At 41.5% G+C, this 22465-nt stretch overlaps 1 protein-coding gene across 6 annotated transcripts in view; it reads left to right on the top strand.

Annotated features, from left to right (window-relative positions):
- ppfibp2b (PPFIA binding protein 2b) overlaps positions 1-22465 on the top strand; it is a 105009-nt gene that overhangs the window by 69069 nt on the left and 13475 nt on the right. For 5 of the 6 annotated variants that reach the window (XM_085780099.1, XM_085780098.1, XM_085780101.1 and 2 more), the window contains 14 exons: positions 1524-1616; positions 5579-5690; positions 8768-8829; positions 9404-9479; positions 9590-9669; positions 10131-10198; positions 10306-10371; positions 10497-10557; positions 10941-10988; positions 14394-14544; positions 20119-20254; positions 20865-20984; positions 21109-21259; positions 21431-21542. In XM_085780099.1, coding sequence (XP_085636225.1) covers positions 1524-1616; positions 5579-5690; positions 8768-8829; positions 9404-9479; positions 9590-9669; positions 10131-10198; positions 10306-10371; positions 10497-10557; positions 10941-10988; positions 14394-14544; positions 20119-20254; positions 20865-20984; positions 21109-21259; positions 21431-21542 — 1336 coding nt within the window. Of the gene's footprint in view, positions 1-1523; positions 1617-5578; positions 5691-8767; positions 8830-9403; positions 9480-9589; positions 9670-10130; positions 10199-10305; positions 10372-10496; positions 10558-10940; positions 10989-14393; positions 14545-18576; positions 18610-20118; positions 20255-20864; positions 20985-21108; positions 21260-21430; positions 21543-22465 lie in introns of all 6 variants that reach the window. The other variant, XM_085780103.1, reaches the window with a different exon arrangement.

Here is a 22465-nt window from a genome sequence, read left to right as displayed (position 1 = left end):
GTTTAACCCGTCCACACACCACCCGGTATTTGGATATATTTTCCACAGAATCAAACTAACATCCTCTCGTGAAAACGTGTCTCATGTGTGTGTAATGTCGTGTGTGTGTGTGTGTGTGTGTTCATTGTAGGACGCTGGGGTCGCGCTGTACTCTGGTTCTGATCTTTGCAGATTTGGAGACTGTTGATTGGTTTTTTTTTTTCCAAATGCCTCCAAACATTTGAGGAGTTGCTGAGCTGAAAATATGAAAATATGACTTCATAGAGCCCATTGCCATAATCCCGTCATGGCAGTAGCAGTCGTTACCTTTAATTGTCAGTGCAAGCTATTTTTAGAACGGCTGAGCAGAGCCGCAAGCTGTTCAGAGCTACACTACGGAGGCTAATGGGATTTCTTGGTTTCCCTCATCAAACTCATCAAATACACAATCCAACAACTCCAAAACGCTCTGGTGGACAAGTTGTGACCTGCACATTCACCACGCTATGAGATAATAACAGAACGTTACCAGACAGAGTTGTTCTTGAGGTAAATTCATGCAAAACTGCTGATGCGTGTTGCCTTCAGGGACAGTTTTTCAGCAAGCAGTCTCTGCATTTACCTCAAAAACAACTCAAACTGTATTTGATGAGTTTTGATGAGGGAAACCAAGAAATCCCATTAGCCTCCGTAGCGTAGCTCTGAGCAGCTCGCGGCTCTGCTCCGCCGTTCTAAAAAACAGCTTGCACCGACAATTAAAGGTAACAAACCGACTGCTACAGTATGACTATAGCGATTATGGCAATGGGCCAATTTGCCAAAATGTTGAACTATCCCTTTAAACATTCCTCTTGTCGGATGATGAAAGACATAATAAATCAGATTTTGTTGCACCTTTCTCCTCAAGTATTTGAAGCATTTGGGGGAAGAAAAAAAAAACGTGTTTCAAACCTGATCTGGATTTTGTCTTTTATAAATCCTGTCGCCTTGGGGGTTGTTTGTTTTTGTTTTTTTTCTTGGATCAGGAATAATGTTTTCATCTGATTGCCTGCATGACGGTGGTTCCTCCCTCTACTAACAACTACAGTTTTACCTCCTGTCCGTTTGTTTCCTCCTGCACCGACCAGGTGGATGATCATTGGTCATTTTAACGGTTTGTATAACAAACACACACACGCTCTCTTTGTCACATCGCGCTGTACAGGGTTTGTTTCCCCCTTTGGACAGCGGTAACCTCACGGCAGCCTGGATGGCTTTTCTGGGTTCATCCTCCTTCTTCTTCCTCTTCTCCTTCTCTCCCCTGGCTGCTGATAACTGCACGCTGTGGTGTCTGTTTCAGGAGGATCGGGTTTTTCCCTGTTTATTATTAACCTCTGGACTGTTCGGCCCCTTGGAAAACCTTTATAACTGCACTGAATGTGAACCTTGACGTTTGAAAACCCTCCCGTCTGTGAACCGTTCAGCAATACAAGTATGAATATTTGCATTGAAAATAAGAAGAAATATTCATTAAACTGTGTGTTTGTGTGTGTGTTTTGGTGCAGGATTTATTACAAGAGGTGAAGCAGCTGAAAAACAAAGTGGAGGAGCTGGAGGGAGAGAAGAGCCAATATGAGAGGAAGCTAAGAGCAACAAAGGTATGTGTACCGTAGCAGCACGCAACCCCCCCCCCCCCCAAAAAAAAAACATCTGCACACACGACCTAAACATCTGTATCATTACATTAGCCAGTCTGGGAACAAATGGGTCACAGTATATACAGAAGGACGACGATAACAGAACAGATAAAAGGTTTCAGTGTCAGGAGAGAAAAGTGACGCTAATGATAATGTGCAATAATCAGTCGGAGATGAGTAATGTAAATAAACACAGCTGCAGGGTTCATGTGATCCCATTACAGTGAAGCTTTACAGTCATTACTACAATACACATGTACATCTGAGAGGAAGAGGAGGAGGTAACGAAGGTCATGAGGTCACAGCTTATCGTCTTAGATCAAAGCCTGAACATCTGCATGGCTTAATGCTGCAGGTGCATGGTTACAGATGTGCAGCTGATGAAGAGCTCTGTGATACACTGCAAAAACTCTAAATCTTTCCAAGAGTATTTGTCTTATTTCTTGTCAAAATGTCTAATTTCTAGTCAAAACTAATCTCTTTTTCCACTTTAAATAAGACTCATCACCTAAAAATGTACTTGTTTTTAATCATTTTCACTTGTTTCAAACAAATTAAAACAAGTAGAAAAATCTGCCAGTGAAAGCAATTTTTTTTGTATTTGTAATAAGAAAGAAAAACTTGCTCCATTATCAGATTTTTCTACTTATTTCAAGTGAAAAAAGGCTTGAAAGAAGTAAAAAGTGTCAAAAACAAGCTACTTTTTTATGTGATGAGTCTATAGGTATAATGAGATTTATTTTGACTAGAAATAGGACAAATCTCCTTGGTAAGAGTTTTTGCAGTGTAGTATAACAGCCTGAACCAAATTTAGAAATTGGACCCTTTATTGGACCTTCTGACAAATAATTAGAAAACATATAATAATTTTAAAAAATGCATATCAGATTTGCATAGAAAATTACCTTATATACCTGCTGTACTGTATCTAATTTGGTACACACATTTTCAACACGGTTCTACTATAAAATAAGTTATGAAATATTAAGTAGTTTTACTTTGCATTGATGCAGTAACTATTCCTATTGAAGTTTCAGTAACAATTTGAAAGTTTTTCTTACGTTATCTTTTTTCAAAATTGGCAAAAATATCCACGAGAAAACAAATTTTGGGTCGCTGACTGACAGCGGCCATATTGGATGTCCCAAGTGAAGAGCTGCTGGTGCATAAATAACTGCACTGGTGGATTATCTGATCATTGCATGTATCTGATTGTATACATTAGGTTTTCAGGGGGTAAAAAATCACAGTGAGGATGTAGAGGTCTGAAAAACTCATGTATTTTTTTCATGTATCAAATACAAATAGCGACATACAGTAGGGTTAAGACGATTAGTGACGATTTTTGCAGACATGAGAGCATTGCATTTGATTTTCACTAAAAAACATGATATTAATTAGATTTTTTGCAGATTTTTTCTCTCCAGAATGACATTTTATTAATTAATTAAACATATTTCATTCATTGAATTGATGTCCCAACACAAAAAGCAGAAAAACAAATGATAATCAATAATCAAAGACTGACATATTAACACTTCTCTCTCCTAACTCCCTGTTTGTCACTTTTTAACTTGACGCAGGTCGAACTGCTGTTGCTTTCTCTGTGCTTACACTGCTTCCTTCCTCCTCTCCCTCCTCCACTCTCTCTATCCTCTCCTCCTCCTCTTCTCCTTCTCTATTAACCTCCATCTCTCTCTCTCTCTGTGGCTTGCTCTCTTCACTCTCTTCCCCGCTCTTCTTTTCTCCACATCTCTCAATCAACCCTGTCATTACTCTCTTCCTGTCTCTCTCTCTCTCTCTCTCTCTCTCTTCTAGCTCTCTATCTCTTACTCTCTCCATGTGTGTTACCAGTCGCTCATGACCCAGCTGTCCAGCCTCAAGCTGACTGTGGAGCACACACAGCTGGAGAAGCAGCAGTGGGAGGAGCGCTGGCGCAGCGCACAGGTGCCTGCTCTTCCTCCTTCTCTTCCACCTCCTCCTCTTCCTCCTCCTCCTCTTCTTCTTGCTTGTGTTCGTTTCTTTCCTTTGATTAATCCTTTCCTTACACCCTGCCTCCTTCCTGTCCTCTTAACCTTCCTACCTTTCCCTCTCCCAGTGTGTTTTCTCCACTTCCTCCTGCTCTTCCTCCTCTTTTATTTTGCTCTTCTCTTCCTCCTTTCCTCCTCCTCCTCCTCTTCCTTTTCCTCTTCCTTCCTCCTCCTTGCTCTGCTTTTTTTGTTGGAGGCTGAGTTTTTGTTACAAATCACAAATATAGCTACACATATGATTTGATAGTAAAACATCCTGATTGTGCAGAAGCAGAAAAAAATCCATCCCTCTGCTTCTGAGCATCTCTCTTTACTTTTCTTTTTGTTTGCATGGACAATATAAACCTGTACAGCTGTGTGATGTACTACAGTTGTGTCATGTTTGTGTTTCACTGTGGATAAAACCCAGACACTTCCTCAGTTTCCTCAGAGCTGATAAGAAACATTAAATTAAAAATATATATATTTCTATCTGGTGTCGATCACATTATGATTTAGTCTCTTTGAATTGTAGCGCTTTATTGTTGGCTTCTTCAAGGCTTTTATTGTGAAAGTCTTCTGGAAGTCTGTGCACACACGTGTCTGTGATGTTGATCTGAGTGAACTCACACTGGACTAATGCAGGTGGACAGGTGGAACCAAAACTCATAATTGACTCTTTAATTGATCAGTGATGTGGGACTGATGAGAGGAGGACAAACATTTTATTTCTCAGACGTTGGTTGAAAGGTGAACGAGACTTTATCACAGGTGATGAGTCACTGACGCCACAATGTCGATAGAGATGTGATGAGATGCTGGAGCTGGAGGAGCGGCTCCTTGAAATGTTGTTTTTCAAATTCAAAATTAATCAATATATATATTTCCAGAACCACTGCGGTTTCATTTATGTAGTTTATGTTGATATGTAGAGCGGAGAGATGTGAGAGCATCTGTCTCTCAAGCCTTTGGCCGCTGAGGAACTTAAAGCTTTTGTGACACATCCAAAAGAATCCAAAGGTCAATGATCACTTTAAAGGGATAGTTCAACATTTTTTTTCAAAGTGGCCCATTGCCATAATCCCTATAGTTTTAGCAGTAGGTTTGTTACCTTTAATTGTCGGTGCAAGCTATTTTTAGAACGGCGGAGCAGAGCCGCGAGCTGCTCAGAGCTACGCTACGGAGGCTCATGGGATTTCTTGGTTTCCCTCATCAAACTCATCAAATACACAATCCAACAACTCCAAAACGCTCTGGTGGACAAGTTGTGACCTGCACATTCACCACGCTATGAGATAATAACACAACGTTACCAGACAGAGTTGTTTTAGAGGGAAATGCAGAGACTGCTTGCTGAAAAACTGTCCCTGAAGGCAATGTGCATCAGCAGTTTTGCGGTTGTTGGATTGTGTATTTGATGAGTTTGATGTGGGAAACCAAGACATCCCATTAGCCTAAAAAATAAATCAGTAAATCAGATAAAGACGACATTTAAAGACAGAGTGCCTTTGATAACATGGATCTAACACAGCAGGTGAAGATAAAACAAAACAGCCATTGGATTAAGAAAAACAGGAGAACGTAATAATAAAGAGACGTGTTATGAGCTTTGGGCGAACTATTTGATAGGGCCATAATGAATAAAAGCTGCCTCCTTCCATCTAGTCCTGACCTCAGGAACCTGCGTTTACAGCCGTTCACAAACCACAAAGTCTCATATTATGAATCTGAACATGTGTCTCTCACATCCTGATATCATCATCTCATCTTTGACTAGTTCTGATAAAAATACTCTCGTTTCTAAGACGACGACTCATCCAGCCCAGTTGCCTTAAAACTGGTGGCTGCTCAGTGACCTGGAATCTCTCTCTCTCTCTCTCTCTCTCTTTCTCTCTGTCGTCTTCTCTTCCACAGGCTGAGATCTCGGAGCTGCAGCAGCTCCTGGCCTCCAAAGACGCCGAGATCGAGTGTCTACAGACGCAGCTGCTGGCCCGAGACGGCTCGGCCAACGACAACGCAGAGAGAGGTAAACGCACAACCTGACAGTCCTGCCCATCACATCAGATCCAGAGAGATAAGAGAGGGAGAGAGTCGGTGATATGCTTGTCTGTCTGTCTGTCTGTCAACTCTGATAATAACTCAACATGTTCCTCTCTTGACTGGTTCTTGCCTCTCTGCTGCCCTCTGCTGTAGAGGAGGTGTATATCAAGCAGCTGATTAACAAATGTAAGGCTTGATGATGGTGGTGGTGGTGGTGACTGCTGCTGCTGCTGCTGCTGCTGCTGCTGCTGCTGCTGCTGCCGCCGTGGTGACGGGTCTGATTTACAACCAAACTGTGACTGTGCAGACTCCTGACAGCTTGAGTTTTTATTATCAAGTGTAATTTCCAGGGCTGGGTTAAAAAAAAAATCTTACAAAATTTCCATTTCGTTTCGATCTTCAAGATGTGGAGCAGGTGCACCACATGCAAATAGCGGCACATTTTATAAAGAATACTAGTCGACTTAGGCTCAGGTCTTCATCAGATTTAATATGCTGACTCGTTTCGGCCAAAAGACCTTTCATTTCGATCTTTATTTGAAAGATCCGATATCAATTCATAAAACATAAGACTGTTTATTTTTTTAAATATTTTTTTAGGGGCTTTTTCGCCTTTAATGTACAGGTTAGTTGAGAGAGATAGGAAATGGGAGGCAGATATGGGGGGAATGACACGCACGGTAGGGCTGCTCGGCGTGGGATTCGAGCCGGGGTCGCCTGCAGAGCACTATAGCCTCAACACATGGGGCGGGTGCTCTACCAACTGAGCTAAACACCACCCCTAATTATCCCACACATGGGGAATTTGGTTGTTATAGAAGCATACAAGGTAAAAAATGCAAAATATAGAAATATAAAACGATATAAAACAAACACATAAAAACCAAGAGAGAAACATTTGGTACAATTTTGCGCCAAATTATTTCAAGAGTATACACAGTGTTGACAGTTGTGAGGCAGAAAAGAAAGAAGCTATTGCATATTACATAATTCATTCACATAATTCACAATTCAAAAAAATCCTTAGATTGATCTTTTAATCTTCCTGTTTCACTAACTGGACAAGAGCACAGAGCAGCGAGATCATACTGATTGCAGAACTTGAATTATCACCCACGACTGGATTGAAGAGTTGCCCCGTTTACCTCTGGAGCGGGTCATGTTAAATAAATGTGCATTAATGTAACGGCTTTTGGGTCAGTTTTTAATGTATATGTTTATATTTTTAATAATGCACCAGGTTAGAGAGTTAGCAGCATTAGTTCTGTGAAAACCTCTTTCACAAACAAGAGAAAATTGGTTATTAAAACTGAAATATCCCTAAACGGATCGACTCGGAAATCAAAATCCAGTCGGGACCTTGTGAATCCGAATCAAACCTATTCAGTGAATCAGTAGTGATACCCAGCCCCAGTAATTTCACACATTTACTCAGGTCTATTATCAGGTATTTGTACAACTAAACTCAAAGTGTTGCAGCTGAGTCATCAGGCGTCTGTTGGCAGAGTTTGGTTTCAGACCGGACCACGGCCGAGCGTCGCTTTGTGTCCGTCGTAGTAAAACCGTCCGACCGAAGTGTAGCAAGACTCTTGTGTCCTGTTACTGTAAATCCTCCAGTTCGCATGTTTCTCCACGCCGCTACCCTGAGTGTGTGTGTGTGTGTGTGTGTGTGTGTGTGTGTGTGTGCAGCATGGTATGCACAGTGTAAACTTGGAGGGTGTTATCCTGCTTATAACGAGGCCATCTGCCCACAAAGCGCCACATGGGAAGTATCAAGTGTCAAGTTATGTCACTTATAACTCGATTTGATCTTTGTTTACAGTAGAGCTGAGCGGACAAATAATAATCCTGTTATTGCAATGATGATTTTAGCAGAAAGGGGAATTTTTGCATTGGATTTTCACAGAAAAACGTTATATTAATTAGATTTTCTGCTGTACCAAACCAACCCTTATGACCCAAGAATGCATCTTATTTATTAATTATATTTATTTGATTAATTGAACAAACAAAGCAATTGATATCCCAACATAAAATCTCAGATTTTTATTGAAAAGGAGCAGAAAGAAGAATAATCATCAAAGAATAATATGATTTGGAAGGAGAGAAATCTCTTAAGTTTACTTTTATCAAAGAGTTGCAGATGCTGCATGTTGCATTGGGCCGAATTAATATAAATAAACAATATTTTTGATTAATTGTTCAGCCCTACTTTAAAATACTTAAGAAAACAGTACTCTGTCTTTCTCCATTAATTGTTTTGTTTCAAATGTAACTTTTTTTTGAGTTGCATGAAGTTTTTATGAGCTGAGTCCTCCTGTCAGTCGATACCTACATTTTAACACCAGTTACCATATCAACCATCACCTGTGCAGGTGGCTTGTCTTCTTTTTCAAACCGTGATTCGACCAATCAGAATTGAGGATTCTCAGTGGCCTCTTTATAAACATCTTCAACCCTCTCTGTATATCTGATTGTAGCTCTGTTGGTTTGTCTGGTCTGATCAATTAAAGGCTGCTCCAACAATTTAGTAAAGTTAATCAAAGATAGAATAAATGAAATGAGGTTTGAAAAGCTCCTCCAAAGCCAAAGAGGACAATAAACAAACTGATAAAAAGATAAATGAACAGAATTTTCCTGTGTTAAATTGTTGGAGTTCACCTTTAAAACACGTTTCTGTCTTTGTGCTTTATAAACTGATGCCGGTAAAAGCTGCAGCTCTTTATTCCTATATTTTTTAAGGAATTCAGAGGAGAAACCTTGTTTTTCTCTGTTGGTATCAGTGCCACTGCTGCACACACACACACACACACACACACACACACACACACCTGCTCTGTCCTCTGTCTATGAAAACGCTGCAGTGTTTGTCTCAGGTGATGCTACGTGGGCAGTCGCGCTGTCACTGTGTATTTGTTGTGCTTGTTTATTCGTATTAGCCGGGCTGTCGTGTCCGTTGCCAGCATCACATCAGGCACCCGTCAGACGACCTAAATTAACTCGACGTGAGGCAACTGCGAGTCCAAACTAACATTTTAATAACCTTGTTTTTTGTTTTGTTAGACCAAGAATACCAGAGGCTGAAGGTGGGGATGGAGTCTCTGTTAGCGTCAAATGATGAAAAGGTAAAAGAAACTTGTTTTAGTATTCATTATTTTTTATATTAAACTCCATATTTTACACTTTTCATGTGTTTTATGTGAAGTGTTGATCCATTAGAAGATATATTTATAGCTTTAAGAACCAAAAACCGTCACTCTGGCTTCTCTCTGGAGCTCTAGTAACAACAGGTCGGTGTCAGCCAATCAGAAGAGAGGAGGATCTGAGCCTCTCTGCTGATTGGCTGACTGTTTTATGAGTGATCTTTTCCAAACAGATTAGATTTCAGGTTAAACATACAGTTAAAACAAAATCCAGCAGGTATTGGATGGTGGGTCCAGGTGGGCGGGGGGTTAGAGACTGCCTGCTTCGTTGTGACATCACAAAGTCACAGGAAGTCCTGACGGCTGGTTTTAAGGCTCAGTTTCCAAATACAGGCTGTGTGCATTTCTGTGTGTACTGAGGCTTTGATACTTCCACAGTATTGATATTATAGAACCTATAGGAGATAAAAAAAAGAAAACATTTACACAATATGGAGCTTTAAAATGTGAGACGTCCATTTTTTTTAGACCTAATCTTTTCTTTTTGACCCGACAGGATCGTCGTATAGAGGAGTTGACCATCCTGCTCGGCCAGTACAGAAAGATGAGGGAGGTCATGGCTCTGACGCAGGGTACGAATCACCTCCTGTCTCACCTCAAACACTGGACAAGCTGCCTCCTCCTCCTCCTCCTTCCTTTTAATAATCATCATCATCATAATGTAATATTTCTTACCCATCAGGCAGCAGCGAGGAGGAGCTGACCGGTTTAAAACTCAGAGCCATAACACACAAAGCACACTCGGACATCCTGAGGTCGGAGGTAAAGATCACAAACCACTTCCTCATTTATTTCCACTGTTTTAGCTCCTTAATTCTTTGTTTTTTTTGGTAATTTTTGATGTTTCTTGAAGTTTAGATAACACAGACATTTGTATAATTAATGTCACATTTTAACTTTCATACACATTTTAATTACTATACTATTCCTCAGAGCAATTTTGATGCTATTTGCACATGTTATTAGTAGTTTTAAAAAAAAATACATATATAGGATGGTGTATAATGTGTGATGAGTGTGGGAATGTACAAAACATTGCGTATTTTATGTTTTATGGACTAGAGATGGAAATTAGCTTTGCGTTGAATTTGGTGCACATATCTCGTTTTCTTCTTTTTTTTCTTTTTAAAGTGATTAATGTTAGTGCACAATGTCCCTCAATAAAAAAAAAACTAACTAAATTCATCAATTAAAATAAAAATTGTTCCTCTTTTTCTGCACAGATGTCATCAAGAGGATCTTCTCCACTTATGTTGTCTTCTTCACCTTACCAGAGAGACCTGGACATAAGGTAAACACACACACACACACACACACACACACACACACACACACACACACTGTTATCATCACACACATCATAATTTCTTATTCGTTCTTACTTTTTATTTGTTTCAGTCTCCAGAACTCTATGGACACGTCGCTGGTGTCGGCTGGAGACACAAGCTTTTTAAACGGATCATGGTGAGAAGAAGCTGGCTTTATGTTGTCCTTATTTATTTATAATACATATATACAGTATATGACATAAATATACAGTATATATATATGGACAGTGATGATGCCGTGTGTGTGTTGATCCTCTCCAGGCATCGGCGCAGGTTGTTGTCCAGCAGCCTTGAAGAGTTGCAGAGTGGATCTTTACAAAAGGTTTGTTAAAAAATAAAAAATAAATGCGTCTTATTATTCCGCTGCTTCCTGCTACTACTGATTCATGGCTTCAATAATCTAATAATCTATAATCTATATAAATATGTATATAATTTAATGATCTGCTTCTGCTTTTTAGAGAAATAATCTAAAGGAAAACACTAACCAGTCTTTCTAACGAAGCATTAATTGGTCTTTTAATCTGATCTGTGTGTGATTGCTAACCTGCTAACTCTGGTGTGGTGGGTTTGTATCTATGTGTATGTGTTGTGTGTCTGTGTGTGTGTGTGTCTGTGTGCGTGCGTGCGTGTGTCTGTCTGTGTGTGTGTGTGTGTGCGTGTGTGTGTGTGTGTGTTCTTTTCCTCCGTCTGTGTTGGCTATAGGCTGTAGAGATCCAGCCAGCTGAAAGTGAATCAGATGTGGGGGCAGAGGTACTGATCTGCTGCATGACTTCACACAACCCAACCTGCTGCTACACACACACACACACACACACACACACTGCACATGTGTACACAACTGTTAATCACATTGCTCGATTCCTGAAACCAGATCTCTCCTTCTTCTTCTTACTGTCTTGAACATGAGCTGCTTGCTTTTGTTTTTTGTTTTTTTCTCCCATTCATCTGTCACTGTGAAGCACAGCATGATGGTTTTTATGGTTGCATTGCATTCTGGGACACCAGGTCCTCGCACTTTCACTTATACGTAGGTAACTAACAATAGTGAGGAAGGAAGGACCAAACAAATAAAAGAAGATACAACAAACTCATCATGAGAGAAATTAGGTTAAAAAACAACACACACACACACACACAGCCTCCCTCTCCAATGCACACTCAGGCTCGTCTTACTCCTTAATTGGATAATTGCGAGTGTTTATAAGCCGATGCTGCATGTTTTATAATGTGAAATGTGGAGAAACTCATTCAATATGCAACATATTCTGCCTCAAACACACACTCACACACAGTTGAAGCACTTTAAGCTGAATATAAATGAGACATTGAGCAGCAACATGAGACATTGTGTAGGTTGTTAGTTTAATAACAGCTGCTGTAGAAATTTTGTATTCATGAATTTAGTCGCCATTAGCTACTATACTAGAATACAACTGACACCTAAATATGGCACACAACAACCAACACAACACAAAACTAAAGCATACAATAACCCTGTAATTTAATTTCTTACGCAACCTGCTCAGTGAACACAATGGAGGTGAACGGTACAGGTTCCCGTTCACCTCCATTGCGGATCTCAAAACAACATGCACCGATAATTAAAGGTAATGGACCTACTGCTATGACTATAGGGATTATGGCAATAGACGAATTTGCCAAAAATGTTGAACTATCCCTTTAATAAATATAAAAGAAAACATTTATTCAGTAAGTCACAAAGATAAAGAGAGATTAAAAAAATAAAAGTAGGATGACATACCACTTCTTACATTGTTACAAACTAAAAAAATTATAATATTCATATGTTAATACTCGACATTCAAAGCATATTGATGTTTTCAGAACGCAACAAAAGGAAAAAGGAAACCATCACTCGATATTTCACTGTCCTTTGTTTTACAATAGAAACACTTTGGGTATCGGGTATCAATAGAAAAGCGCTATATAAATGTAAACCATTATTATTAGTATTATAATGACCTTCTGATGCCCTCTGTGTATTTGATTCACTTGTTCACACAGAGGCGTTGCTGCTCTTCATAAAACGAGTTCATGCTAAATCTACATCATAACTCGTTCATGAGACTCGTGTTGATTCGCAGAGAAAATTACATAACGCTCTCTTTGCCCTTTGACCTCTCGTTCCCAGTCCACAGCTGAGTTTCTCCTGTACGACCGCTGCTCACTTCACAATTCACACACACACACACACACACACACATTCTTGTGCAGGCGAAGCACACAGCCATATACCATGTACACACACACACACACATGGCAGGGTTCAAGACCCACCTGAAGTGGTTGTCAGTGTTGTTTGGCGTCATGGCTGCCTCCCAGCTGTTTCTTTCTGCTGGCCTTTCTCCTGTTATTCCTGCAGAGCGCTGGACGACTTTGATGCCTGAGTCCAGAGGAAAACACTGTTACGCAACGGAGCAAAGGAGCAAATCAGACACGACCCCGCTGCTTTCTCACGAAAGACATTCAGACAGCGCTGACTAGAGATGCAGAGGAAATGTGAAATAGTTTAACGTTCATGCAGCGTAAAACCTAGAATCACAGAGCGTCCAACACTTAACCCTCCTGTTGTCCTGCTGGGTCAAGGAAGGAAGGACGAAGGGAAAGAAGGGAAAGAAGGGAAAGAAGGAAGGAAGGAAGGAAGAACAAAAGGAAAGATGGGAGGAAAGAAGGGAGGGGAAAAGGAAGGGAAGAAAGATGGAAGGAGGGAACAGATTGGGTCAATTGTGTCCAAAAGGAAGGAAGAAGTTCGGACAAAGGGAAGGAAGGAAGGAAGGAAGGAAGGAAGGAAGGAAGGAAGGAAGGAAGGAAGGAAGGAAGGGATTGTGGAAAGAAAGCAAGGAAGGAAGGAAGGGATTGTGGAAAGAAAGAAGGGAAAAAGGAAGGAAAGAAAGATGGAGGGAGGGAACAGATTGGGTCAGTTGTGTCCAAAAGGAATGAAGAAGTTAGGACAAAAGGAAGGAAGGAAGGGATTGTAGAAAGAAAGAAGGGAAAAAGGATTGTGGAAAGAAGGAAGGAAGGGAAAAAGGAAGGGAAGAAAGATGGAGGGAGGGAACAGATTGGGTCAGTTGGGTCAAAAAGGAAGGAAGAAGTAAGGACGAAGGAAAGGGAGGAAGGAAGGGAAAAGGGATTGTGGAAAGAAGAGACGGGAAAAGGAAGGAAAGAAAGATGGAGGGAGGGAACAGATTGGGTCAGTTGTGTCCAAAAGGACGGAAGAAGTTAGGACAAAAGGAAGGAAGGAAGGAAGGAAGGAAGGAAGGAAGGAAGGAAGGAAGGAAGGAAGGGATTGTAGAAAGAAAGAAGAGAAAAAGGAAGGAAAGAAAGATGGAGGGAGGGAACAGATTGGGTCAGTTGTGTCCAAAAGGAAGGAAGAAGTTAGGACAAAAGGAAGGAAGGAAGGAAGGAAGGAAGGAAGGAAGGAAGGAAGGAAGGAAGGAAGGAAGGAAGGAAGGAAGGAAGGAAGGAAGGAAGGAAGGGATTGTAGAAAGAAAGAAGGGAAAAAGGATTGTGGAAAGAAGGAAGGAAGGGAAAAAGGAAGGGAAGAAAGATGGAGGGAGGGAACAGATTGGGTCAGTTGGGTCAAAAAGGAAGGAAGAAGTTAGGACAAAAGGAAGGAAGGAAGGAAGGAAGGAAGGGATTGTAGAAAGAAAGAAGGGAAAAAGGATTGTGGAAAGAAGAAAGGAAGGGAAGAAAGATGGAGGGAGGGAACAGATTGGGTCAGTTGGGTCAAAAAGGAAGGAAGAAGTAAGGACGAAGGAAAGGGAGGAAGGAAGGGAAAAGGGATTGTGGAAAGAAGAGACGGGAAAAGGAAGGAAAGAAAGATGGAGGGAGGGAACAGATTGGGTCAAGGAAGGAAGAAGGGAGGAAAGAAGGAAGGGAAAAAGGAAGGAAAGAACAGATGAGGTCAGTTGGGTCAAAAAAGGAAGGAAGAAGAGTAAGAGTAAGGATGATGGATGGATGGATGGATGGATGGATGGATGGATGGATGGATGGAAGGATGGATGGAGGAAGGGAACAGATTGGGTCAATTTGACCCAGAAGGACAACAGGAGGGTTAAATAAAGAAGGAAAAAACCAAACATTTGTCGCTAAAGTCGTGAATAAAAATGTTGTGTTTCCTTTTCCATTCTGCAGAATCCGCACATGGAGCTGAGCAAGTACCAGACGTTGCCGGGGAAACGGAGCAAGAAGAGCGAGATGCGGGTGGAGCTGAACGGAGACGGGGAGTATCTATCTCCCGTCCAGCTCTCCCCCGTCCTCGGCAGCGAGCAGCCGTACAGACTCAGTGAGTTCAGTTTCTGCTTCACCGGCCGCCAGAGCTCCGACTCGATTAGCACGTCTGTTCTCCGCAGAGGAAAGAGGATGATGTCTCCGTATTTTCTCTTTGTGTAATGAACAGTTTGAGAGTTAGATGACAACGACGATGTGAACAAAACCCACACTTTTAAAGCCCAGTAATGACCATTTATACATTGTAGGTGTGAAAAGCAACAGGTTGTGTTTTTATATAGATGTTTATGTGCCAGGTTTTGCAGCCGGGAGCAGAGACTCTCTCTCTGGGTTTTATCAGAGGCCTGTACTACGAAGCAAGTTTAAAGGGATAGTTCAACATTTTGGCAAATTGGCCCATTGCCATAATCGCTATAGTCATAGCAGTAGGTTCGTTACCTTTATTTGTCGGTGTAAGCTATTTTTAGAACGGAGGAGCGGAGCGTCAGGCTGCTCAGAGCTACGCTATGGAGGCTAAAGGAATTTCTTGGTTTCCCTCATCAAACTCATCAAATACACAATCCCAAAACTCCAAAACGCTTTCGTGGACAAGTTGTGAGCTGCACAACCACCACGCTATGAGATAATAATGGAACGTTACGAAACGGAGCCGTTTTCGAGGTAAATACAGGGTAAATATAGAGTCTGTTTGCTGAAAAACTGTCCCTGAACGCAACGCGCATCAGCGGTTTTGCATGAATTTACCTCTAAAACAGCTCCGTCTCGTAACGTTCCATTATTATCTCATAGCGTGGTGATTGTGCAGCTCACAACTTGTCCACGACAGCCTTATGTAGTTGTTGGGTTGTGTATTTGATGACTTTGATGAGGAAAACCAAGAAATTCCCTTAGCCTCCATAGCGTAGCTCTGAGCAGCCAGCTGCTTCGCTCCTCCGTTCTAAAACTAGCTTGCACCGACAATTAAAGGTAACAAACCTACTGCTATGACTATAGCGATTATGGCAATGGGCCAATTTGCCAAAATGTTGAACTATCCCTTTAACAAATCCAGGATAACTCCTAATTATCTGGATTAACTGAACGTAACGTTGAATCACTGTTCAATTAAAATGAAGCCAAGACAGAGACCATATATTTGAAATGAAGCTATTTAGCTAGTGTGATGAACTCTACAATTTCACAAATGTGTATAAATGTATTGATCATTGTTATCGATCGCTTGATCGTTAAGTCTTTTATCCCTGTTGGTGTCCTGTAGGAACGATGCTTCTGTGTTTCCAGTGATCTGACTGGTTGGTTGTTTGACTTTTAACACATTTTGATCTGAGATGAGGAGTTCATCAATCAATCAATCAATCAGTCAGGCTTTAGTTGTGAAGCACTGTTCATGTCCGTGGCAGCTCAAAGTGATTCACATGATGAAAACAATAAACATAGGGGACACATATAAGGATAAGATATATAACATTCACATACGCACACGCATTCTCACAAGAATTTTAAAACACTGGATTTTAGAGGCATCGAGGAAACGCTATCTTACACACACACTTTAAACACCAGAGAGTAAATAAAATGAGATAAAATAGATAGGTGTAATGGGATTAAGTTAAAATAGAATAAAGATAAAATAGGTAAAGTAAAATAGATAAATGTGTATAATGTATAGATAGATCAAGGGGATAGATGGATACTGCAATAAAGACAATACATTGTTTTATAAGAATAAAAAATAGTAAAATTCAGCTAAAAGCCTAGCTAAAAAGGTAGCTCTTCGGTTTGCTTTTAAAAATGTCCACATTCGCTGCTCTCCTCAAGTCTTCGGGCAGTCTCTTCCATAGGCGTGGGTCAATCATATGACTACAAAACTACAAGAGTTAAACCTGAAGTTATCCAGATAACCTTAAATCCTGCTTCGTAGCACAGAGCTCTGGAGTCGCTCTGCCTCACTCAGAGATCCTGTTTAGCGGCCGATGTGAAGCCGACATCCTGGTGTCGGTCGTCTCATCTACTTCTTGGCAAGAAAAAAAACATACGAGTGCATGAAATCCTAATAATGCTGTTTTTACGATGGGAGAGAACAGATCAGGAAGAACTAATGAGCTGAATAACTCTTTGTCAAACTAACTGTGCTCCGTCTGCCTCCCTCTCCCCCTCTGCTTGTCGCTGCTGTCGGATCGCTCTTTCTCTCTGTTTGTGCTCTGGCTGCAGTTCGCTGCAGGAGCGCCAGTGCTCCGGCTTTAGGTACTGTATACGCTCAAACAAGAAAATGCAAATGTCAACACTGCAAAATGCGAGTCGACTCAATAGGCTAATGTTGTTGCTCTGACTTTGAAGTCATACAAACTTCCAACCGAAAGGGGGTAGGAAGAAAAAAACAGAAAAAGAAAGAAAGAAAGAAAGAAAGAAAGAAAGAAAGAAAGAAAGAAAGAAAGAAAGAAAGAAAGAAAGCATCACATCTGTTATATCTCCTGAACAAAACCAGATTGTCCCAGTCACGGTCAGACGTCAGAGGTGAGGAAATGCTTTTCAGTGGAGGATCATGGACCTCTAAAGCCAGGATTATTAGGACTCCTTCATGAGTCAGAGAGCTGTCGAAGATAATGCTCAGCTCTCTCACATCAGCGTTCACCGAAAGTAACACACACACACATAGCCTACACACACACACACACACTCTTAGAGCTAATAGGCATATAAGCACACAGCCACTCATGTATCTGCCAACGCAGAGCCAAGAGCTTAGAGCAGGAGGGTAATCAGAGCTGTGAGAGTGCAGGCTTAAGGATGTGTGCAGTTCAACCAGCGCAGACATCCCACAGTAAATAAACAAGGATGCAACCTGACACCGACACAACCACTTCTTCTTCTTCTTCCTCACCCCCTCACCCGCAGCCTCCCCTTTGCTCTCACTGACAGTCTAAAGCAGGACGGGAGCGAGTCGAGCAAGCGCTCAGAGCAAACAGGAAAAAAACATGAAAAACTCCCACATCCAGTTAGCAACACAGTGTGAGGATACTTTCTCAGGATGTTGCAGGTTAAGGAAGCTTAAAGGGATGGTTCAACATTTTGGCAAATTGGCCCATTGCCATGATCCCTATAGTTTTAGGAGTAGGTTTGTTACCTTTGTTTGTCGGTGCAAGCTATTTTTAGAACGGCGGAGCAGAGCCGCGAGCTGCTCAGAGCTACGCTACCGAGGCTCATGGGATTTCTTGGTTTTCCTCATCAAATACACAATCCAACAACTCCAAAACGCTCTGGTGGACAAGTTGTGACCTGCACATTCACCACGCTATGAGATAATAACAAAACGTTACGAGACAGAGTTGTTTTCGAGGTAAATGCAGAGACTGCTTGCTGAAAAGTTGCCCCTGACGGGAACGTGCATCAGCGGTTTTGCATGAATTTACCTCGAAAACAACTCTGTCTCGTAACGTTACGGTATTATCTGGTTGTTGGATTGTGTATTTGATGAGTTTGATGAGGGAAACCAAGAAATCCCATGAGCCTCCGTAGCGTAGCTCTGAGCAGCTCGCGGCTCTGCTCCGCCGTTCTAAAAATAGCCTGCACCGACAATTAAATAGAATAGAATAGAATAGAGAATACTTTATTCATCCCTAGCAGGGAAATTCACGAAAGGTAACGAACCTACTGCTAAGACTATAGCGATTAAGGCAATGGGCCATTTTGCCAAAATGTTGAACTATCCCTTTAAATAAAAATAAAAAACAATCAAACCTAGCACCCAAACCTCCACCTCTGGCTGTGAGACAATCTCTAGGTCGACCCTTGACCTCTAACACCAGCTTCAGGGCTCACAAGGCGTCACCTACACCTCCTTCCAGTATCTGTAAAGTAAATATCAGCCTCATGTAAACAAGCTGACTGCACCTTGTCTGAGTTTTTCTGGGAAATTACTGGGGCTCGTAGGTTTTGCATGCTGCTGCTTTACATATTTAACATGTATAGGCTACATTACATGTATTTATTTTGGAGATAGAGAGCGGTGTGACTAATGCTGGCTACTGATTTCTTTCTGCTTGCTTTCTTTCTTTTCTTCTCACTCCACTAACCTCCTCTGCCTCAGGATCTCCTGGAAAACATGACCTCTATGATGTTGGTGGGTATTTCGTCTTAACCCCCCAGAGTGTCGCTCTCTTCCCCACTGTTAGGATGAGTGATTAGATGGGTTACTTGCACTTGTGTGACGACTTTAAAGGCCCCATATTGTATTGTTTTTCCATGTCTTTTTTATTTATAAAGCAGCTCTAGGTTCTTTATTAAAGCAGATATCAGTGGAATGTTTTTGTTAATATAAGTCCTAAATAGTCCTATTTTCCGTCAGCAATCACTTACATGAAGTATTTCAGCCTAAACACAAGTCTCTCCGTCACTCTGCTCTGCTGTAACCCGAGGAGAAAATTTTCCTTGTGGGATACAAGTGTTATCCAATGAGGGGAGAGAACGGCATGAAGGGCTGTGTGTGCAGCCAAGGGATGCGCGTGAATGTGGTGACGTAGCACGAGGACCAATTGATGCCTGACAAGGGCGGGGGCTGCTAACTCATGGTGCGTTCAAGGAAACTCGTACTTTGTGTTTTTCCTTCCTGTGAAGTCATACCAGTTCGATCTGGTACGAGTTCACGGGTCGGAAGTTACGAGTGGCCGTTATAGGGAACTTTCACAGACAACAGGACGGTAAAAACACGAGCTACGGGTTACCTGGAACGCTACCAAGTCGTAGTTGTGACTTGAAGCTGTAACTTACGGTTTCAAAAGCCTGCCTTGAACACAGCATTAGCCGAAACGGCCGTGCCGATGATATCTGCTTTAAAGTATCAAAGCCTCAGTCTGCAAAGAAATGCACACAGCCTCTATCCAGAAACTGAGTCTTTAAAACCAGCCGTCAGCACTTCCTGTGACTTTGTGATGTCACAACAAAGCAGTCACCAAGCCCCGCCCACATGGATCCACCATCCATCCATCTAACACTTAGTACAAGATTTTGTTTCTTTGAGTGTTTCAACGAAAATCTAGTCTATTTTTATTGGCTAACTCAGAAAACAGTCAGCCAATCAGAAGAGGGGCTTGTTGGAGCCTCCTCTTTTCTGATTGGCTGACACCAACTAGAGCTCCAGAGAAAAGCCTTAGGAATGATTTTTGGTTCCTAAAGCCACAAATATATCAACACTTAACATAAAACACAGAAATGTAAAATATTTGACCTAATTTGTCGTTCTTTATACAACGTTTTGTGGAAGAATTAATCAAATTTGATCACATACACCAAAATTCTCCATTTGACAAATTGTGACATTGCTCAGTGTTACATTTACAGGTATTAGAAAGTAGCGGCCCAAAAGTGATGCCTGTGTATTTGAATATTACAGTTTGACAAGTGCAGTAATGGGAATTACTGCTCTGGTGCATTGTAGTTAACCATGAAATATGTAGTGTTTTAGATAAATTGTGGATTATTATGCACCTGCAGATCAAAGTCATAGTTGTTTTTTAGATTCAACACCCATTAATGTGTTTAAACTCGGAGATGGTTCGTGTAGCCTATTTGTTCCATACAAGTAAAAATTTTCCTCTAGATCTCAATGTTCCCGTGTGTTTTCCACTGACAGGGCCTCCGGAGAAGCTGGAGGAGAGCGTCCTCTCAGACCAGTCCCCTCTGTCCTCGGGGGTGGACTCTGGACAACAGTCCCCCGTCTCACCAGAGAACAGGAAAACTCACAGAGGCATCAAGAAACTCTGGGGGAAGTAAGTTTTGAAGATGCACAGCACTTTGACATTCATATTTTAATATCTTTCATGTGCACATTTATACACTGCCTGTCCAAAAAAAAAAAAAAGTCACCACTAAGCTAATAGGTAAGAGCCTCCCATTGGATAATTACCTTATGGATGATTATGTTTCAGCTAGCAACAACTTATTGAACCGATGCAGTCAGTAGCTTCTCATTTCCTAAGCAACCATGTTGGAAGACACATCCTGTGGTCGTGGAAAAGATGTTAATCTGTTTCAGAAGGGTCAAATTATTGGCATCAAGCAGATAAAACATCTAAGGAGATTACTGAGACTACGAAAATTGGGTTAAAAACTGTCGAACGCATTATTAAAAACTCAAAAGGAGAGTAGGGAACCATCATCTTCAAGGAAGAAATGTGGTCCAATGTGACCAACGAGTCCAGACCCCTTTGCAGAAGCTTATTGAAACGATGCCACAGCAAATGCATTCTGTATTTAAAGCTAAAGGCGGCACAATGAAAAATTACAGTGTGACTTTTTTTTTTTGGAGGGGCAGTTTATGTTATATGACTATAACTGATGTCTTCACACACTCATGAGCCTTTCTATACGCTCCTCCAGGATCCGTCGCAGCCAGTCGGGGAGTCCTGTCCAGGTCCACGATCCAGAGCTGGGAGAGTTCAAGAGAGGAGGCTTCAGAGCCACAGCCGGACCACGACTGTCCCGTCCAGGGAACACGCGGTACACAGACGGCACCCACAAATACACCAACACATACTTATAAATATTAAATGGGAGATACTGTATGAAAAATGCCTGTTTAGATCCCCACACTGTACTCTATCTCTTTGGCGTTTCCTCTCAGAGACCTGAAGATGCCTTTTTCCAAGTGGAGCACAGACCAGGTGTGCGGCTGGCTCGAGGACATCGGGCTCGGTCAGTACAACGTCCTCGCTCGCCACTGGGTCTCCGGCGGTCAGACTCTACTGTCGGCCACGCCACAAGACCTGGAGAAGGTACAAACACCTAACAGCACATCACGACACTAAAGCTCACATTGTAATGATCGCTTCAACCCCGTCTCCTTGTCTCTCATCATGGAGCTTTAAACGACGGATAACTCCATGATAACAATCTGAAAGTGACGATGAGAGGATTAAATCGGTCGTTTCTCTGTGTCTCTACAGGAGATGGCCATGAAGAATTCGCTCCACAGGAAGAAGCTCCAGTTGGCCATCAAGACGTTCAGCAGCAAACAGCAGGAGAAGTCAGCAGAGCTCGACTACGTCTGGGTCACTCGTACGTACTCAAACTGAAAGACACTAAAACACTCAGAGACAAAACTTTAACCTGAACTTAAAGGGATAGTTCAACATTTTTTGCAAATTGGCCCATTGCCATAATCCCTATAGTCATAGCAGTAGGTTCGTTACCTTTAATTGTCGGCTGTTGTTTTAGAGGTAAATACAGAGACTGCTTGCTGAAAAACTGTCACTGAAGGCAACACGCATCAGCGGTTTTGCATGAATTTACCTCGAAAACAACTCAGTCTCCGTAACTTTCCGTTATTATCTCATAGCTTGGTGAATGTGCAGGTCACAACTTGTCCACCAGAGCGTTTTGGAGTTGTTGGATTGTGTATTTGATGAGTTTGATGAGGAAAACCAAGAAAGATGAATTTCCACGGCAGTGGACAATAAAGACTTTCTATTCAAATTAGGGATGGGACGATACACCTAAACTCACGAAACGATGCACTTCGATATGCCAGGGTCACGATACGATATCAAAAAAAAGGATGAAAAATAAATTATATAATAAATTATAACTTATTTATTTTTCTCCAGTTGCACACAAACAGGGAAACTGCTTTCTGTTTCTATTTCAGACCTTTTCTCTGTGTTTAGTCTCTAGGTTGTTAATTTCTCTAAAATAATCAATAATTATTTTACACACACACTGCTTTCCTATTTCTATATCAGCCTCCCTCTCTAGGTTAGCCTGGCCTAGGAGTTTTTCTTAAAAATAAAAAATAGCAGTGCAAGTGCCAGTTTGAAATTTTCTTGTCATTGAGGGTGCTACTACAATAAAGCAATGTGACATATACAAACAACATCTGGGATTTTAATCTATCCATATAGCCACATCCAGTTTTGAAGATATTTCCCCATTTTTCTCAACAGGGACCTGGATCCTATCAGAAACTTAGCCTACATGTAAAA

The sequence above is a fragment of the Trachurus japonicus genome, chromosome 6 (genome assembly GCF_045865225.1).
Source record: "Trachurus japonicus isolate A0001 chromosome 6, Traja_1.0".
NCBI classification, from domain to species: domain Eukaryota; kingdom Metazoa; phylum Chordata; class Actinopteri; order Carangiformes; family Carangidae; genus Trachurus; species Trachurus japonicus.
The sequence above is the reverse complement of the archived record's forward strand: the minus strand, read 5'-3'. Positions and strand labels throughout refer to the sequence as shown.